This window comes from Ctenopharyngodon idella, chromosome 8 (genome assembly GCF_019924925.1).
Source record: "Ctenopharyngodon idella isolate HZGC_01 chromosome 8, HZGC01, whole genome shotgun sequence".
In the NCBI taxonomy this organism is placed as follows: Eukaryota; Metazoa; Chordata; class Actinopteri; order Cypriniformes; family Xenocyprididae; genus Ctenopharyngodon; species Ctenopharyngodon idella.
The window spans coordinates 21,591,831-21,613,363 of NC_067227.1; the positions used below are offsets into that span (position 1 = coordinate 21,591,831).

The window sequence follows — 21,533 nt, forward strand, 5'->3', positions numbered from 1 at the left end:
ATGTTAATTGTCTTGCTGGCAATGCAGGCCTTACTGAGCCATCGGATTTTGTGAAAAATATCTTAATTTGTGTTCCAAAGATGGATGAAGGTCTTACAGGTGTGGAATGACATGAGGGTGAGTAATTAATGACAGAAATTTCATTTTTGAGTGAACTAACCCTTTAAGTCATAACGGGAAGACAGCTTCTTTTTTTGATTATAGACATTTTGGCCTTGGCACCTAACTCAACTGGCAAAGTGTGGTGATTGCTTTGATTAGTATATAAATATGAACAAATTAAAATGAATTATTTTTTATTTTAGTAAACATTGTTTTAAATAAATAGTAAACCATGAAGAACTAAAAAAAACCTTTAAGAAATATTTCTGCATTTTACTCACCATTGGTTTGTGATGTGCCATTGTTTTGGAGGTTGTTGCCAATGGTCCCATATCCACGGAAACTGTAATTAAGTCCACCATTGGTGTAGAGTTGGTCCTGGGAGTAGGCCGTGGCGGCCAGTGTGAAGCCTGAGTTAACCAGGGCAGCCGGATCTCTGGAGTTTGGCTTGTCTGCTGTAACCGACTCATCCTGAACAGGAGTGCATGGAAAGTAAAAAAAATGTGATAAGGCAAAGAAAGACCAACAGGAGATAACTTACCAAGTAATCTAAAAACCAATCAACATTCTGGAATGAATTCAATCTGATTAAAGACCTAGAGATCAATGCACACATGCACTCACATGGGTCTGATAGATGTCAAGACGCATCCTCTTAGCAGCATTACGTGTTTCACTCTCACACGCTGCTGCAAGGATGTTCTCAGCCATGGCGGAGGTGAGGTGAGGGGGTGTGGGCCGTGTCTGACATCATCGGACAAGGCAGAAAAAGATAAATGTTATCACCTTATGCATTCCTGACAAAGTTCTAGTCTTAGAGGATGGTGTTTTTAACCCATATTTTATGTGAACTGCTACCAACTGCTGTAGTTATGAAAAACAAGTTCTGTATAATTTTTAGCTTTTCTCTGGAACTGAATGCATTCAAATAGAAATTCTATTTAAAGCAATACCAAGATATCTTTCAGAAAAGGAAAATGACTGTGTAGCCAGCATCTTCCTGGTTTATAATTACTGAAAACATATTTTGCATAGCTGCACTGTAAAATTAGATTTTTGGAGCTAGTTGCATCTGTTCAAAATACATTCAACCACTTCAAGATCTGTAAGTCTTTGGCTCCACCAGCACCATAGTTTCTAGAAATGCCTGTTTGACGGCATTTAATTCCTATGAGATGCAGAAAATAAGTGTGTGTTTACATTTGTAATTCGATTCTCTTGGTTATTTTGGTCAGGAACAAAAAAGAAAACAATACATTTAGTGTTCACATCACAATCATGTTTTTCTCAATCATATGACAGCACTACACATTTTTTATCTTTCTCCTATCTAGCACACATTCAGGTCATGGAGTTTATGAGTTAAATCAGGCTCAGTGCTGTGGCACTCAAGGACGACTGCCTGTGGCCCTGTCATCCACTAGAGGGTAGTAGTATGCTATCGAATGGTATGTAGCACAAACAACATTTTTAAGATTTAATATGTGAAACATTTTGGATTATCTGTGGTATTGTAATAGCACAGAAAATTATGGCAGATGTGTGTGTTTGTTTGTCAGTATATGTGCAAATGCCCATGTTTCCATACCTCAAAGCCACCCTTCTTCATGCGGCGACAGGATTTGAGGTAGGTTCGGATCCGTTTGCGAGCACGTTCTTGGAACTCTGGGAACTGGCGGCTGCAGGACTCAATGATGGCCTGGATTTTCTCTTTGGGCTGCTTTGAGATTGGAACCATCCGGTCCAAGTTCTCATCCACAAACAACCGCACAAACATCTGAAAACATGAAGAGCAATTCAACAAAGGAAATAAAAGAGGATGGAAAATAGAACATATCAATGAATCAGAAAAGGAAGATGTAACCATGAAGGGGGTGAAGAAATGTAACTGAAGAAACTTATGGTTTATTGCCTATATTTATGCTTATATTTTTTATCATACAGTTTTTTCTTCATTGTAAATTATATTAGCATAACAATTTGAAAGGAAATTGAAAAATGAATATGATTTTCAGTATGTTATCGTATTTGCTTTGTCTGTTTTTTTGCTTTCACGTTTTAGTTTTTTACTTATTTCCAGCTACTAATTTTAGTACTTCAACTTCAGTTAGCTGCCAAGGCAACATTTCTAATTTAGTTTAATTATATAATTATATTTCATTTTACTTTCACTTCATTTCCATTAAAAAAAAAGAAATAATGTAAATAGTTTTATTTTTGATAATGAACCTGATCCAGACCAGCATGACTTGAGACTAGCCCAAAATGACTGAAATAATATTTCTTATCTATTTTATGTAAATAAAGGTTCTTTGATTTCTTTCAAAATACTAAAACTTTCTGTTTATTTTCAAGATGAAACAAATTTTGAATCCCAGACTGTCAAATGTGGTCTCAAACTTTTTAGACCCCACTGTACATCCAAACTTAAGCAATGTAGGTCATAAAGCTTGAAAAGATTAATGAAATACAAAATCTAATGTGAACCATATCAAATATGAGAGAGAAAGCAGTTAGGGAGTCAGTCTCACGTTAAAAGCTTTAAGTCGTTCAGGGTCCAGGCCCTCAGCGTCATTTATCTTGTCGCTGTCATCATGGTCATCGTGATCGTCATCATCATCGTCTATGACCTGAGAGCGACCCGGGGTCATGTCTTCCCCGCACGTGCTCAGTTCCGTCTTCACAGAGTCATAGCTTCCTGAGCTGTACTGAGGCGACTGTAGAACATACAGTATGCACAAAAGTCAAAACCTCCATCTGAACACTATTATCCTTATTATTACTTTAAATTGAAAAATTTAGTCTCATACCTTGTTACCGTACTCAGTTTTGACAGGGAATTTTCTGTTAGGGTCAGATGAGTAGGATCCAAGCGTCACCCCAGGCAATAGTCTGTCGCTCAGGTTGACAGACTGCTGTCCCTCCTGTGAGGAAGAGGACGATGAAGTAGTGCTGAAGTCCAGCGGCGCTGCGGCACCATTACCGTTCACGTCTCCGTATGGAACCACCCCCTCAGATGCAGGAACTCCTCCTGTCGCCATGGCAGCACCACCAGGCGGAGTCAGTGCAGGGAGACCGTTAACTGTGCTGCCATTCTCTGAAGAGGAATCATCTAAGAGAGAGACACAGAATGAAATGTTTGAATGCCTGTTCAAAAAGTCGCACACAAGTGGATGTGGGGTCTAGATGTATGTGTGTCAGTGTACGTCTAACGGGGGAAGGAGAGTGTGTTGTGTGAAGGTTTTTTGTGAACTGGAAAGCAACATTGGGGTCAACTGTCAAACCAGTGGAAGGAGGCAGAGTTGAAGAGAGAGACAGCTGGATGAGGGAAAGAGATGGGTGTGGGGTTTTAGGGTGTCTGAGTGGACGGGAGGAAGTATTCAGAAAAAGAGAGCATACTGGGGGAAGGGGGGAAAGATGAAAAAGAAATAAAACTCCTTTTCATCCAACCAGAGAACAGAACAAGAAAGAGATGTAAGACATGCTGAAAAAAAAGATATGGGATGACCAGACATCATTCTGCATGTAGTGTATGCTGCAAAAACAATTTTATTTGTTTCCAGTAAAAATATGTACACTACCATTCAAAAGTTTGGGAGGGTACGATTTTTGCACCAAGGCTGCATTTATTTGATCAAAAATACAGTAACCAGTAATATTGTGAAATATTACTAAAATGTAAAATAACTGATTTATATTTTAATATATTTTAAAATGTATTTTTTTTCCCTGAATTTTCAGCAGCTATTACTTCAGTCTTCAGTGTCATATGATCTTTCAGAAATCATTCTAAAATGCTAATAATTATTACCAATGTTTTTTTTTTCAGGATTTTTTGACGAATAGAAAGTTGAAAAGAACAGCTTTTATTTAAAAAAGGAAATGTTTTGTAAAATTATAAAAGTCTTTACTGACACTTTTGATCAATTTAATACATCTTTGGTAAATGGAAGTTTTAATTTAACCCCAAACTTTTGAACAGTAGCATAAACATTCCTAATACAATGTACATTTACTTTAGCAACAGAAAAAATAAGAAAATAATTTATATATATATATATATATATATATATATATATATATATATATATATATATATATATATATATACATATACATATAAATACAGTCAAACCAAAAATTATTCAGGCATTTTTGATATTTTTTAATATATTTTTACTAGGTGGTGCAGGACACTATAGTTCATTTATGTAAGTGAGGATAGCAAAATAAAGTAAACTGTGACATATTACACCCAAAAATTCTTCATACAGTGGACTACCAGTAAAATTTATAAAATTTTGGAACCAAAAATTATTCAGACACTTTGACCTGACCATGTTTTGCTTAAGCAGGGATACATACAGGTAAGGTGGAAAAAAGGTGAGAACATTGCAACATTGCGCTGCGCACAGAATTTTTTTTTTTAAAGTTATTTGCTTTACATGCTCATTTGTAGTTACTTACAGGGTAATAAAAAATAAATGAAAAAATCCCTTAATGTCCAAAATTGTAATTTTTTGTGCAAAAAATTAACATATTGTTGCAACATTTTACCAAAAATCAACATTTGGTTAAAATCTCATGTTATAAATAACGAAATGCTATGCAGGATATTTAAGACAATATTGGCTGCTTAGACTGCAATACTGTTTGCCACATCTCAGACCTCAAATACATAAAATATTACCCATTATAGACATAGTTTTTAAAGTAAAGAGTAAAGGAAACACTGTACAGTACTTATTGAAACAACCAGTTCTTTATTTACCCTTGTAAGTTCACAAGTACCCTTGTAAGACCCCCCTACCCCCCATAAAACACTTTCTCATTTGATCTATGCAAATCCCATAGGTGACCTATTTTGATCTCAAAAAGGTGAGTTCTCACTGAAAGGTGAGGAGTTTGCATCTATGTTAAGTGTTATCTGACATAATTAAGATTATTTTTTTCTGACACAGTTTAACTCTAAGATCTTGTCATATTTTATTACCATTTTTTAAACTATAGTGAATAAACTGTATTAAAGAATGAAATGTTTAATGTGTCTGGATAAATTTTGGTTTGACTGTATATATATATATATATATATATATATATATATATATGTATTAAGCATAAACATCGCTAAATTGTTAGTTCTATGCTTAAAATAAGAAAAAATTACTATAACATGTACATTAACATTTTAACTGAGAACAAAATCATTTAATTCAACACACTGAATTACAAACTTCTGAAAAGTTTTCATATTTAATGCAATTTTGCTTCTTAAGTAAACTGATAGAAGTAGTAACATACAATTGTAAGTTTAAGGATTTATTTCTACATGACCTTTTAAATTACTTGCATTTGTGCACTGTCCCCCTTTTTATTCATTCATATTAAATAATATATTTGACTTGAACAAAACTAGTTAACTTAGATATTCACACAAAGTACATTTAGGTTTTTTAGGTTATTTTCTAGATATCCAATCAGACATAGACAGACACTGTGTGGACAATGAGATTGGTCTAAATGAAAATTATAGTATGTCAGGAACTAATGACATAAACACAGAAAAGGACAGCTCCTCTCTGAAGGCTGGGTGTAATGGTAGAGTGTGGGTTAAATCATCATCCTCTTGCCCTGTGTGTCTCTAAACAGCACAATAGTCTGCCATGAGTCAAGGGAGGGATCCATTAGTGCATGGTTACATTTATATAGAGTACAGGATGGGAAAAAGCCTCATTATTTTGCAAAACACAAGCAGTGGATCATAAACACATCCCATAACAACCACACCAGACAGTGTAGATACCAAAGTTACAATGCAGATTTGAGTAAATAAGGGCAGTACTGGTAGCCATACAAAAGTGTGTCTGTGGGAGAACACACATGATAATGGCAGGGAATGAAAGCTATATCAAAATAATAAACCTGTCCCAGACAGTCTTGATGTGTTTGCAAGAGTCAAATTCTCAATAAATAGGGAAAATATGTAGTTGTTACCTTAAAAGACACCATGACATTGTTTGATGAGCACAGTTTTTTTTCCCGCTGACATTTCCTATTGAAACCAGAAGGTAGGGAGGGACATATATGCATCCTTTCCTATATAGTAGGCGAAGAACAGAATGTGAAAAGTGTATGTCTGAATTCATAGTATTCATAAAGCAGAAGGCAAAAGTACTCAGATGATCTACGAGATTCTGAAGAGTGTATCCAATGGACACTTTACAATCCCATGAGGCCATGGGAGAGGAGTGTGAATGGCACAACTGATGCTGTAGGTCACATGACAACGACAATATGGCAATAAGTGTATTATGTCCAATTTGCATTCTGCAATATTTTTAGTCACTATTTCAGGAAGAGAAACCTGTAAATTTGTGAGTACACTAATACACTATTGTTCAGATGTTCAAAAAAAACGTACTAACCCCAAACTTTTGAACTGTAGTTATAGATGACCTCAAAGACAATACATACAAAAAGCCACAAAACTCAAATTTTGATTTCACAGCGCCTTTAACCATAAAAATGACTTTGGTTGCTGTAACCTAATGTAGTCAGGTTGATTCAGTCATTGTACATCATATAATAATTTAAATTCAATTAAATTATAAAATAATTGTAAATTATATTTTACATTTTTATACATTTTTTTAAAAAAATTGTAAATATTTAGTTTGTTTTAAAAATTTTAAAAGTGCAGTCACACTAAAACAGTATTTTTTTACTTTGAATCTGAGACAGCAATAAGTTGAACATGCTAAAACCAGAAAAGCTCACAATGTTTGCTCAGAGGGGTAACCTTTATGATCACAGCTCTGACTGCCATTCCTAAAATACTATCATCCCTCTTTAGGATAATTCCCAGAGGGGCCTCTACAGCTGTCCGTCAAGGGTAAGGTGCACTGAGCATGTGCACAGCCCTTTAGTCACTTTCTCTCTCCTTATGATGAAGTAAGCGGACACGCGTCTATGTGTGTGGCCGAGCTGTTCCCTGCAGCCCCCTCAGAGCAAGATTACACAGGATTAGCCCACAAAGAAGTGACCCAAGCTGCTTCCTCCCTCTCTACCACCCAGTAAGACCCTCGACTGTCCCAGCAGCCATTTTAAAAAACATCTCCACATCCCCCTCCCCCTGCCCTCATCCTCTTCTCTCCTGCCCCATTCATACGCCACCCCAGCCCCCCTGCACTCAGCTGAATAAGAGACAAGACAGAGAGAGCGTGCTGGTGAAAAGAAGGAAGTGTGCTCAATTCAAAAAAGGGGGCAGGGTCAACAACCCTGGAGTCTTGCAGTTGTTTACCCTCATCCGCAAATATGGGAGCCTTTGCCAAAGATTATTGTACACATTCTGCGTTACAGATATATATTGGTTACATGAACAATGATGATAAAGAGGAAATAGCATTATATAGATAATATTCAGATTGGACAAAATAGAATAAATTCATAAATTTGTCTATCTGTCTATCTATCTATCTATCTATCTATCTATCTATCTATCTGTCTGTCTGTCTGTCTGTCTGTCTGTCTATCTATCTGTCTGTCTATCTATCTATCTGTCATTCTATCTATCTATCTATCTATCTATCTATCCCAGAAAATTGAGATTGACACACATTACAGAACTTCACACTGAAGATTTTCACATATGAACCAAAATGAAAAAAAATTAAATAAATAAGGCTGTCTCGGCATGGCTCTGTATACCACATACATCTATTTAACCGGAATCTGTCCAGAGAGTAATGGAAGAGAGAGAGAGTGGCTGGAGTGCTGGGAAAAGGGCTATAATGGGCCTTCAGGCACCTCTTCAACATCAGCTTTATAAGACACTTATCAGACTCTCACCAACACAAAGTCTTCTCTGACAAACGCTGACAAACATCGGTAAAGGTGGCTGTTATTTCAATGAAATGTACAGCTACATAAACACAGTGTGGGTGAGTAAGAGACATCGTACCTTCTTCCTCTTTAATGCTGGGCTGTGGGGGTGTAGGCATCCTCTCTGTGTACGGGGCGGTGGGGCTGCTAGGCTCTGCGGCTTGAGCACGCTCAGTAGAGACCCACGCGGGCTCAGCCATGTCCAAATCCTCACTGCTTACCGAACTCTCATCCTGTATGTGTGTGAGAGAAAAAGAGAGGGGGGAGGAGGAGGAAGTCAGAGAGCTCAGGATATTCTGTGCACAAAATGAAGCTCACCCACCCCACTATCATCACTAGATTCTCCTATATCTCCTCCACAGCATCTCGACACAGGCAAAGTCCTCAAACCTGTTTCAAAATAAACATTCTACATTTCCTGTTTGGTTCAACCACGCTGCTATATGTAAGATTGTCACGCAACATCTCACTTTACAAACTCTTTCTTCAGTCCATTATCATCCCAGTGTATCCTTTTTTGAGAAAACTCCGTATTCTGGGATGAAGGATGGGAAGAGTGGGATGGAAAGGGACAGAAGGAGGAGACTCTTAAATTATGAGTGAATACAAGGGTAGCTATTTTTAACCCTGTTGGAGCCAAAACCCAAAAGATGCACACAACAGCATGAGAAGAACATGAGAGATGTATTGTTTTCTTCAGGAATCATATTCTGGTTAGGAGTTGCAGAGGAACATTTAGTACACACAGTTCATTGCATGCACATATTTTTGTGGTTGGAGATTGGAGCTGTGTAAAATCCACATAATATATGTATGCTTTCACAGCAGTGTTAAATTTCTAGTGTTGTTATTGTTGAAGGGTTAGTTCACCCAAAAATGAAAATTACCCAACGATTTACTCACCCTCAAGCCATCCTATATGTATATGACATTCTTCTTTCAGACGAATATAATCAGAGTTATATTAAATAATGTCCAGGGTAATCCATGCTTTATAATGGGAGTGGATGGTGCCCCAAATTCTAAAGACAGAAAAAATGTACTCATCCATTATAAAAGAAGTCCACACGGCTCCGGGGGGTTAATAAAGGCCTTCTGAAGCGAAGCAATGCGTTTGTGTAAGAAAATTATCCATATTTAAAACTTTATAAACTGTAATCTCCAACTTCCGCTAGCTGTCGTACGCGTGTTCACGAGAGAGTGGCGTTCCAGCTTGTGACGTAAGACGCATGCGCAGCGTGAGCTCCGGTGAGAATATGCTAGTCTTGCGAGAACCAAGTTGTGTACAGCAAAGGAAATCCACGTGAAGAAGCGAATTATTTGAGCTATACTCTAAATTTTATTAGTGTTAAAATGCTGATGTCTTGTGAATATCTTGGTTGCTTCAGCAAAGCTAAAGTCTTGAGATTACGTGCGCTGACATCAAAGGGAGATGCAGAGCGCTGTGTGTGACTGGCTGCCGCTTCAAACCTGGATTGTTTGATTGTATGTTCTGCTGCACTGATCGGATTACTGCTTTATTTGTATTTCTATATCACCATCGAATTACTGTGCTTTTCGGATTACTCCAATTCTAACTGTTGGTGCTTTGGACTTGATTGTTGACTGCAATTTTTACTGCCTGCAAGATTTGCCATCGGGCTGCTGCGAGCTCTCTACCCTGTTGCGTCTTCCACCACTTTTGGCTCATCAGATGGGTGAGTTACCACTTTCTCTACCAGTTGCGCGGTTTATTTACTGCTTGATATCTGGATGTGTTGTCTCCCTCTTAGCCTGCTAACGTGGTTTTCGCTAGCGATTGGCGTTTACTCCGACAATATAAACATGCCTCAGCCAACAGTTTTTCTGTTTGTTTTGCTGCTGCAGCCTCCTCCATCTCCCATAGTTCCTGGTTGGTATACTCCGGTTCAAACAAATATGGCTGGGCAAAAAACAAAGTCTTCTCTTGGCTTATTTCGAAATCCTCCAACATTTTTCTTAACAAATCCTAGTTTTGTACTTTTAATTTGTGACCGGTGTTTTGTTTTGCTCTCTTCTCTGTGCTTCCGTGTTCGTCACCGGAGCTCACACTGCGCATACGTCCTACGTCATAAGCTGGAACGCCACTCTCTCGTGAACGCGCATATGGCAGTTAGCGAAAGCTAGAGATTACAGTTTAGAAAATTTGAAATATGGATATCTTTCTTACACAAACGCATTGCTTCGCTTCAGAAGGCCTTAATTAACCCCCTGGAGCCGTGTAGACTTCTTTTATAATGGATGAGTGCATTTTTTCTGTCTTTAGAATTTGGGGCACCATCCACTCCCATTATAAAGCATGGATTACCCTGGACAATATTTAATATAACTCCGATTATATTTGTCTGAAAGAAGAATGTCATATACACCTAGGATGGCTTGAGGTTGAGTAAATCATGGGGTAATTTTCATTTTTGGGTGAACTAACCCTTTAACTAAAGCTCGGTATTCGAAATAAAGCTAAAAAAATGAAATATAACAATTAGATGAAAAACTTAAAAACATCCATGAAAATTAACTAAACGAACTAAAATAAGTTTAAGTACTAAAATTACTAAAACTGAAATAGATATTAATTAAAGCTATATAGAAATATTAAAAATCTACTAAAAGCAAAAGCAAAAAATTACTAAAACTTAAATTTATAATGAAAACTGAAAATTTCAATTCAAAATATTAATAATGAAAATACAAAAATAACACTCAATTTCAAAGTTTCTTGTTTTAGTTATCATTGTCTTTTGATGAAGATGTCCTTAATTCTACTCTCACAAAAATTAGTTTTTCTAGACAAAAATAACATTTTTGTTAACAATAATATTCAAAATGAACTGTAATAGACCAAACTCTAACATGTGTATAATATGTTCGACATGTTACATATATATGTATATGTATGTAACATGTTGAACATACAAGTATCAATAAAATAACATGTGAAAACAGTCCTCGAAAAAAAAACAAAAAAAAAACAGACACCCCGAAAAAGCATATAAAGGGTATACTGAAGTACCCATTCTTTTTTTAATTAATGTGTTGAAAAAAGTTCAAAATGCAAAAGTAAAAAAAAGCACTTAATTTTACCAGTCGTCAGCATCTTAGAGCTCTTTTTTTTTCCCGGATGTTTTTTCTCCTAAAAATATTGTTATTTAGCATTTTTTTTTTACCTTCAGTGTGTTCTAATTAAAATGTTAAATTATCATCAGACCAAACGACCAAATGTTTATTCAGCTTAAAGGTGTTTTTAAATATGATCTGCATCATCTATGCACGCTGACATGTGTGTATGTGCCAGTATAAGTGCTGGTCCATGTTTAGCAGGCTGAAGACATAGCAAATCACGTCGTGACCCCTGTCTTCACCTACGCTATAAGTGTGAACACACCTCTCTACCTCCGCCGTTGTCATGACGATGAAGCTGCGAGAAAGTTCACTGTGACTTACAGCAGGTTCTAGAGTTTCTGGTGAAGTTAGCATCAACGCTTTCTTCATAGCCTCCCCTCAAAACCCCTCCCCAAACATTCCAGGAAAACCCATAATACACCCTGTGCCACCCATCTGCTCAGATCAAACCTTCACAATGCCACCATTGCTTGTAGCCGCTGAGTTAAAGACTAGTAACCACCCCCACTCGCTTGTGATACTTCCTCATTTTTATCACAAACAAACCCCACATTTCACTATCCAACCATCCCCGTCTGCAGTAACACACACCTGAACGCAGAATTTAATTAATCTCCTTCTTCTTCCAAAAGACCCTCAAGCCCCTGGGCATCAAAGTTACTCCATTCTCAGCAGGCCACTCAAACAAGTTTTATTTATTAAAACACTTTAACTTGCCCTGAAATTAAAAGTAAATTCTACTTACTAATAAGCTTAATTTATTTAGCATCATTTAGCATTACCAAGAGTCTTCCTCTTCCCGCACACACACACACACACACACACACACACACACACACAATCAAACAGACACAAATCCAGCCTCTACACTATACTATATATGTCACTGGTTCTGTGTATATTGTTACCATGGTAATGTGAAGAGTAGAGCAGGCTGAAAGAATGTAATCATCGGTGGTGCTCAAGAGAAGGTGAGAAAAGAAAAATTCAGTCTGATTTCACCCCGCATTGTGTATTGCCTCTCAATGTAAAACACACAGGATCACTTCCCTTTTCAGCACTGAACAGCTAACAGGAATGAATTCTGGGACAAACATCCTGGGAACCCACAGATCAACTAATGGTCACAAATTAAGTGGTGTAACATAACAGATTTATCAAGTATTGGATTAGTTTGAGCTTGAGAGTTGTTCCATTATCATCCCAGTATCGTGACAGAAAACTTGAAGCTTGAAATATTGGGTCCATGCGATAGGCGTTACGCTGGTCATCATCATGATCCCAACATTTATTATCTAAAGTACAGACTGAAATCATGACAGGTGTTTATTTGGGAAAAAAAGAAGTGATTTCACACTGTCCTGTACAGCTGTGAACTAATATGTATGCATGTGCTAACACACACACACACACACACACACACACACACACACACACACACACACACGCTGTAAACATGGATCCGTGTGATTCATAGTTAGCCTTGTGAAAAATTGGGTTCCCTCTGAGGTTTGTTTAGTGGACTGATGTGTGCGGTGCTGACTCCATTAGGTACCAAGTGGAGCATCAGTAACACAAGCAATGAGAAAGAGAGAAAAAAAAAGACAGGAGAAAGAAAAGATCAATGCAGACGCAGGAATAAAGGTGCATGTAATATAATTAAGAGGGAGATGAGAGGATAATCAAAGAATAAGCTAAGTAAATAAATGTGATTTAGTCAAGTAGGCCATAAATCAATATTAAACAAGCAGAAATTGTGTGTACACTTAAATTATATTTAAATATTACATTTTATATTTAAATTTTTACATTTCTGTCTGTGCAAAAAAGAAATTATTACAGACATACACTCTTCAAAAGCTTGAGGCCAGTAAAACTTGCTTTTGTAAAAAAAAAAAAAAAAAAAAGAGGAAAAAATGTATTCAACAAAGATCCATTAAGTTGATCAAATAAAAATAAATAAATAAAATAAATGGTGTTCGTTCAACCTTTTTATTCATCACAGAATCCTGAATAAAACTGTGACAGTTTCAACTGTTTTTGACATTGATAATAATAAGAAATGTTTCTTGAGCACCAAATCAGCATATTAGAATGATTTCTGAAGCATCATGTGACACTGAAGACTGGAGTAATGATGCTGAAAATTCAGCTTTGTCATCACAGGAATAAATTACATTGTAAAATACATTAAAATAAAAAACAGTTATTTTAAATTGTAATAATATTTCCAAACATTACTATTTTTACTGTGTTTCTGATCAAATAAATGCAGCCTTGGTGAGCAGAAGATACTTCTTTCAAAAACATCCTATGGACCCCAAACTTTTGAATGGTAATGTAACAAATAAAAATATACGATTCTTATATACGAAGTTTACTTGTAAACCTCTGAGTATATTTTAAAGATTTCATGTCACTAACCTTGCAAACATTGACAAATCCATTGATTATTTTATCCTCAACAGCGTTCATTGTATCAGCCTGGTACCTTTGTTTCCTGGCGGACTAACGGAAAAAATCCTGTGTGCCCCCACTCCAGAAGTTGCGTAAATCCAGCCAATTAAAACTGAGCATGCCAGATGGAGAAAGTGCAATATGCATCTGACATCACTGAACAACAGACGGCCTGTTTGTGTGCTGTCTGAAGGTAAGGCCAAATACTAACATAACCTACCCTTATAATCTGAGAGAAATGATTTGTTGATAAGAACGTTGTTTGAGCCCCTAATCCTAACTTTAGCCCTGAAATCTGACTGGTTGATAGGAATGTTGATCCCAGAACACATCCTATAGTTGAATGGTGAATTACTTTAAGCAAGAGACAATACAACAGACACACTCAAAAACGATCTTCAATCTAAGCAATCTGATTGGTTGCCACCTGACATGCAGACAAATAATGGTACTCTAAGTTTTTGCTTCTCATTTTTACCTATATTTATTTTACATATTTACATATTTTAGATCTTAGTGTGTCTTATTTTAAACATGAAAAACAGATAGCCTAAACAAATACAACAATTATATTCTCAATAATTTAGGTTTAGGTTTTACAGAAGGGTAGCTAGATAAAGTCACATGTTGTTCATGTTCTTCCTAGCAAAAAATTTTTTTTCCTGCTCTTTGTGATGAACAAATCATCCAACTCCATACAACTAATTGTATAGTTTATTTTCATTTTAAAGAGAGTAGTACAACGGCGCCCCCTACCCGCAGGCCTGTAGGATACATACTAGTGTATACAGTCAAACCAAAAATTATTCAGACATTTTTGATATATTTTTACTAGTGGGTGCAGGACACTATAGTTCATTTATGTAAGTGAGGATAGCAAAATAAAGTAAACTGTGACATATTATACCCAATAATTCTTCATACAGTGGACTACCAGTAAAATTGACAAAAAAATTGGAACCAAAAATTATTCAGACGCTTTGACCTGACCATGTTTTGCTTAAGTGTTATCTGACATAATTAAGATTAATTTTTTTCTGACACAGTTTAACTCTGAGTTCTTGTCATATTTTATTACCATTTTTTTAAACTATAGTGAATAAACTGTATTAATGAATGAAATGTTCAAGGTATCTAAATAAATTTTGGTTTGACTATACCTAACTATATTCTTATTAGTATAGGAGTCTTTACTGCAGTTATCTAGAAATGGATCGTGACTTATTTCATCAAGAATTTGATAAAAACTGCCTATTCAAACAGCATATTATATTACATTAAAATATTCAATAAAATCAAAAAGAAGAAAAGAAACGGCCTTTAGACTTTCCTCTGGATGTTTTACCCTTTGCATGCAATCTTAGAAAGCTTTCCTAACTACAATGCCATTTACACTATGTCTTTCTTCTGAGATGCAGACAAGAATTAAAGTGATCCTGGAAAAAAAAAATCTTGATGGCTTTTAGGTGAGCTATGAATGCATTTGACCCAGTGATGAATCCTGATGCATCTTGAGCTTGCTTTTATGAGCATATTCTATGACGAGAATATTCTCGAAATACGTGCTCTTTGGTTTCAGCTATATAATTACATTCATGTACAGTTTTAGTTCAGCATTATAAGGAACTGTCTTTCACAAGGATGGGGGTTGTGTGTTTATCATCACCCCATTTATACAGCACAGTGACCCACAGACACATCCAGCTCTTGCTATTCCAGGCTTTCACATATACTGTTGCTGAGGCAACCATGTCTATAAGAGTTTACCTTGACAACCACACATTGCACCATAAGGCCTTGTCGCAGTTCCTTTGAGCTGAGTGACTTTTACATTAAATTCTTTGCCCAGATACTAAGGAATATTTAGAATCATGATACCATATATTGTCTCTAAAACTCAGATTTAGAAGCGGACAGCAAACACACAGACCGGTAACGACACGTCAATACTGAATTACTTTACACTGAATGTATTTAAAAAAAAACTGACATCTTTGACGTAATGTAAACAAAGCTTTCTTTCTCTCTTCAGTGCTCTTGTATCTCTCACTCTCTTGCTTGGTTTCTACCTACCTGCTCATTAGTGTTCATGCACTGTAGCTTCATCTGTTTTAGATAGGTGGCAGTGAGAGGCATGTTGTAATCGATGAGGTCTGGGACCAGGGAGGTGGGCCGGTCATTCTCTGTGGGTGAAAAACAACAAAAGAAAGTACATTTTAATTTTTACTTTCACATTTTTTTTTTTTTTTTTAAATTAATATACACACTACCATTCAAAAGTTTGTGGTTGAATTTTTAAAAAGATTTTTTAATAATTTTGAAAGCAATCAGTTATATTTACCAAGGCAGTGTTTATTGAATAAACATTGAATGAACAGCAATAATGTGAAAAATTATTACAATTAAAATGTAATTTATTCCTGATTTTTTTTCTACAGAATAGCATTTATATGATATAGAAATCTTTTGTAATATTATGAATATTTTTGGTGTCATTTTTGATCAATTTAATGCATCCTAGATTAATAGAATTATTAATTTCTTAAAAAAAACTTACTGACCCCAAACTTGAACTTTAGTATATATATGTGTATAAATATTTTTTCTTCAAAAAGATTATTACTTAAAAAATTTTTAGCTAATTCATAAGACTCCTTTCAAACATATCCTACTTGTAATTATTAATTTAAAAAGCCAATATTGTTTCACTCAATCCCATTCTCAATAGTGTGCATGCATCAGTTCGGTCCCCTAGAAGGCGCTCTTGAGATAGAGCTCCAACAGACCCTGCTGAAACCCCCTCAGGTCTTTGTTAAAATCAAACACAATAAATGCAGACAGGCTATTGTTTGGACACAGATCTTCTGACTCTATACAGAGTCGCAATATAGTGTGAACAGTTCAATAGCAAATCTTTATTCTATAAACTGCTTTGGAGATCAGGGATGACTTTACCCTTCAGAACCCCTGCAGGAAGGAGCTGATCAGCTAATTCACTATTCAAAGTTTGTTTAACATTCATTCTCCGCAAATGCACAAATTTGGTTGTGCATTTGCAAATCGTGTTTTGTGAATATGAATTAGGTTATGAGTTTGTGAATTGCTGTTTGCAAATATATATTTTAGCTCAACAGAAATCAAGCTTATCTGTGGCAGCATGAATTAGTCACATAAGTATGTGACTAATGGCAGACCAGCGTCACGTCTGCGCAGATAGCTGACTTACAGCATATAGAGTATGATATCTCAGCTGTGGGAAAATGACCCTTTCTGATTTGTGTGCAAGGAAAGGTATGCTGATTTAATGAGTCATAAAACACTAAGACTATAATGAAGTTGTGATTGTAACAGCTCTACTGTCTCTGAATTAAATAATGCAAATATCCAGACAGAAGGCATATTTGAAGGTCATCACATGAGCGTCTGCTATGTCATGTCTTGAAGGATTGCGTGCATATTTCCTTTAGCATTATTTTTCATTCTTTTTTTGTTAATCAGATGTTTACTGTGGGAAGCGCGTGGGTCGGATTATCCATGCATTAATTATAAGGGGCCCGTAAAAGCGCAGAATGTTAGTCTTGCCTCTGTGGCTCATCAAAAACAGTGTGACTTTAATGAAGATTTTGGAATCCTAATCTTTCCTAATTACCGCTAAAGGGTGATGCACTCCCAAAACTTTAATTAATGATAAAATGAACAAAAACAACCAATTTACTCAACGGTACATATTCATGTGTATGGTGCAAAATCATTAAAAATGGCAAATCTAGACATGAAAGTGCAAGAATGGTGCCTGACCTTTGAACTCTGCCGTGCTGGGGTTGATGTGCATCCTTTTCTGGCATTCTCCACAACTCATCAAGAAACGAGTCACCGCCTCACGTGGAAGAAATGCGTAGGTCTCCGCAATCTGACAACCAAAGGAGAGAATGGAAAGGTGAGATTAGACAGAGAAGCATAACAAAAATAGTTTACTGTGTACCAAAATCCACTGAGGATAAAGGATGTGCATGCATCATGAAGGCTGTTCACTTAGTTGGGTTCAGAAGTAGGGTGTAGGGAGCAAGTCAGCACAGTAGGTTTTGAAACAGAGCTTTTTATACTAATGACAACATAACTGCAACACAAAAGGTATTTGCTATATAAACTCATCTACTTTGCAATGCCTCCCTTTTCTTCTTTCCCCTTCTCTATATTTTCCAGTCTTTTCTGGTTTCTCTCATCCCTGTCCCCTCTCCCTCCTCTCTCTTTTGCTCTTGCTTTCGTCTCCTGGAGGCTTTCTGTGCGCGACCTTCACACAGAGAGGGTGATCGAGCAGTAGCAATGGCAGGCCCTCCACCCTCCCCCCCTTAGGTGGCACAGAGGGAAAAGGCCAACCAGGGAAAACCGCACCTCCCAGAATGCCATGCTCCCAGACTGCCCCCTCCTCCCAGGCTGGCAGGGCTGGTCTCTGTGGGCTGATCGTGCTATGAGACCTGACAGCAGGGCTCTCCAGGGCACTGGCTGAGAAGAGGAGGTGAACGTTGCCCCAAGGACATTGTGCAGCCCCTGCCACCCCCGCACACACCCAAAATATACACACATTATACACACATACAAACAGCTTTTTGCATCTTCAGTATTGGGGGTGCTCTCTTTGTGTGTTCGAAATAATGAACACATCTTTCTCTCATCTTCAAAGGAATAAGCTGAGGTCCAGTATGACAGAGAACATTGTTAATGCACAAAAACAAATTTAATCATATTTAATGTTATAATAAAAAAAAAAGAATCTCAGGGAGTGGTGTCATGGGAGCCCCTTCAGTGGCCTCAATCGCAATACAGCATCATTGCAGTCCCATCAGGCCACCACTAGAGGGCAGTGTGCAGATAGCAGCAGTATATTGAAGGGTAGTGGGTCAGGACAGGAAGGGTGATCTTGAATAAGATTCTTTTTTTAGTCTCAGTAGTTATGACTGGAGTTCATGTATAAACATATGTGCAAATGAATAAGAGGTGAAAAAGTGAGCACACATACCTACATCATATTAAATAATATTATAAATAGTAATGATAAAATTGGTATTATGATTTTAGATAGTATTACGGTATACAATTTAACTAAACCATATATTAATTTCCAGTGGAAAATAAAATAACATTATTATTATTATTAGTCACCACTCCCAAAATAATAATAATTATTATTTGTATTATTCTTTTATATTATTTGATTATAATATACAATTGAAATAATTGAGAATATAAAATATTTTTTGTTCAACAATTATTATTATATGAAAACGACTGTATTAGATTAAGGTATTGTACTATTGATATACAATGGAAATAATTAATACAATTTATTCATCTGTCAAAAACCTGGTACGTATCACCATTTATGCCATTATGTCAAAAGTGTGGACTCAGGCTCAGGCAGCATTTGGGACAAGGCCATAGATGAAGAAATTTAGGCTTCTGGACACCACCTATCAGAGTCAGTTGCAGCTAATTATACAGCCAATGAAAGTCAGTTCAACCAGAGCAAATCAAGCCAATCACAGCTGATTTCTGAAGGTCACAGCCAATCGGTGAGACCTTAGAGTGCTCTGATCTTTGCTTGTCTGATAGTCCAGCAGTTTTAGAGTGGTTCAATGTGTGCCAAATGTCAAAAACATGGGTATCAGGCAGTTAATTACTTTAATTAGGTGATTAGCACAGAGCTTAGTGGGGGCTGGAACCCGACACCTGCTTTCACACACCAAGGAATCACAGCACAAGAGAGCATAATCAAGCATACTCACTGCACAGTAACACATCCCCTATCCACTTCTATAAGAATATATGTTAAGTCTAGTTTCTGTGTTCTGCTTTAATTGGATCAGATGCTAACTGCTGCATTAGGTTGTACTTCATATCATTCTCCCTCCCTTATTATTAAATAATATGCAACATAATAACTCAATAATATGCTGAATGTATGTGCTAAGAAACATAATAGTCTGCTTATAATTACACACTACATACAGAAATTATGCTGCACAAGAATAAAGGTAGGCTATGTGTTATAAAATCCCTATCATTGCATGACACTTCAGTATGAGTGTATTTGGTCCCTCAGATTCAGTCACTAACTCATTTATGTGTTTTCCTCCTACTTCATTCACCAGTGTCTCAGATAAAGGAGAGGTGAGTCACAAGCGCGCACACACACACACACACACACACACATACACGTCTATATAGGGGACTGTCACTCTACATTGGCCAAGAGGGGACTAGTGTTTCTGGTCATTTTGAAGAAACAAAAATGACATACAAAATTTTCTTTTAAGGTCTTTTTTCATAATATAACTTCAAATAAGCATTTTTTTTATTTTTTAAAAAACATGCCAAGAGGGGACTTGCAACTCTGACCGATGTCTACCTATCCAACAGGGGACCTCCATAGCCTGCAATGGAACTGTGTGTGAACAATGAACTGCAGGGAAGTCTGTCTTCATTAAGTAATTTTATATAATTTATATAATGTTCACACAGGCATCAGAGATCACAATAGGCATAAACAGATACACATGTTTGTTTCACTATATTATTAGTGAGGACATTGGATAGACTCCCACCGATTCTGTATCAGGTTATTAATATTTTCTATCACCTAACTCGACCCTTACCCCTAAATTAATTACAGAAACATGTTTTGGCTGATTTATACAAGCCTTTTTAACTAGTGAGGACCAGTAAAATGTCCTCACTAGTCAGTTGTCATAATATTTCACTATACAAGGAAATTTGGCCCTCACAAGTATAGCCAAACCTGTACACACAGACACAGTCCCCTTTATGCCTAATAATGGTGGTTGAGAAAGCACTCGTTATTATGAGCACCGGTAGAAAACAAACTGGACAGAGTTGTTTTGAAGTGAAGCAAAAGTGTTTTTTTCCTCCACTAGATATCATACAGAAACTCTGTCTGACACTCTTAAGTTTTCGAGACCTCTCAGACAGAGAAAGAGAGAATATGGCAGAAAATGGAGAGGTACACTGGAGACAAAAGGTTTGCAGGGCGGACGCGCAGGTTGACTCATACCTGCAGTTTGGGCAAATTAAAATACAGTTGGATATCAATCCAAAATGAAATCCACTGTCTATGGCTATGACAAAGCTCTAGTCCTACCATAGGGGGAAAAAAGAGAGAGAGAGAGAGAGAGAGAGAGAGAGAACTTTTTAATATAATATAAATTGCTCTTAAAAATAGACAAAATTCAGATCATTCTCCTGAAAAAGGAGAATCTCACATGTATCTACGAATTTCAGAAAAGATCTCAGAAAAGTTTCAGAAAATGACTGTGCACTGATTTCCCAAGTCTACCCTCAGAGTCAGATATTTCAAACAATTTCCCAAAAACAAATTATATCAGCTATCCTGTCGATTAATTTTACAGCTCTACACTCTGTGTCAACACTTTTCTAATTTTGTGTGTTCATTTCTCTTAAGGAGTTTTAGGAGAAACATTGGTCTTGCTTGGTTAAATTTACTGAGAACTAGGGCTGCACAATTTGGGGAAATAATCTAATTGCAATTTGTTATTACTGTATATATCAATATGACTGGAATAATAATAATAATTCCTTTTATAAATAAAAAAATATTAAACAAAATATTGTAATATTTAATATTTGTAAAATAAAGAAATAGTATTTTAAAAATATATAATAATAAATTAATTTTACTGTACTTCTGTTTCTTGTAAGATTTTATTTTATTGCCAAAAGCAGGTTTATGCACTCTTCTCAATACATGTTTTGATTACAAGTTTCACTTTGAAACATGCAGCGCATATATTTACTTAAATCTCAGCCATTGCGGTTTTAATTCGATTAATCGTGCAGTACTACTGAGAACTACAGAACTCCTGAGTCACTAAAGGGCAAACTCTGAGCAATACAATTTTCCTCTGGGCTTGGCGAGC

General features: G+C 36.4%; 1 protein-coding gene across 1 annotated transcript in view; it reads right to left on the reverse strand.

The window, feature by feature from the left end:
* nol4la (nucleolar protein 4-like a) overlaps positions 1–21,533 on the reverse strand; it is a 51,931-nt gene that overhangs the window by 6,929 nt on the left and 23,469 nt on the right. Inside the window, exons 3-10 of the mRNA XM_051902370.1 lie at positions 17,380–17,491; positions 15,655–15,764; positions 8,063–8,216; positions 2,913–3,214; positions 2,634–2,819; positions 1,691–1,879; positions 727–846; positions 384–573 (exon numbers count right to left, since the gene is read on the reverse strand). Coding sequence (XP_051758330.1) covers positions 384–573; positions 727–846; positions 1,691–1,879; positions 2,634–2,819; positions 2,913–3,214; positions 8,063–8,216; positions 15,655–15,764; positions 17,380–17,491 — 1,363 coding nt within the window. The remainder of the gene's footprint in view (positions 1–383; positions 574–726; positions 847–1,690; positions 1,880–2,633; positions 2,820–2,912; positions 3,215–8,062; positions 8,217–15,654; positions 15,765–17,379; positions 17,492–21,533) is intronic.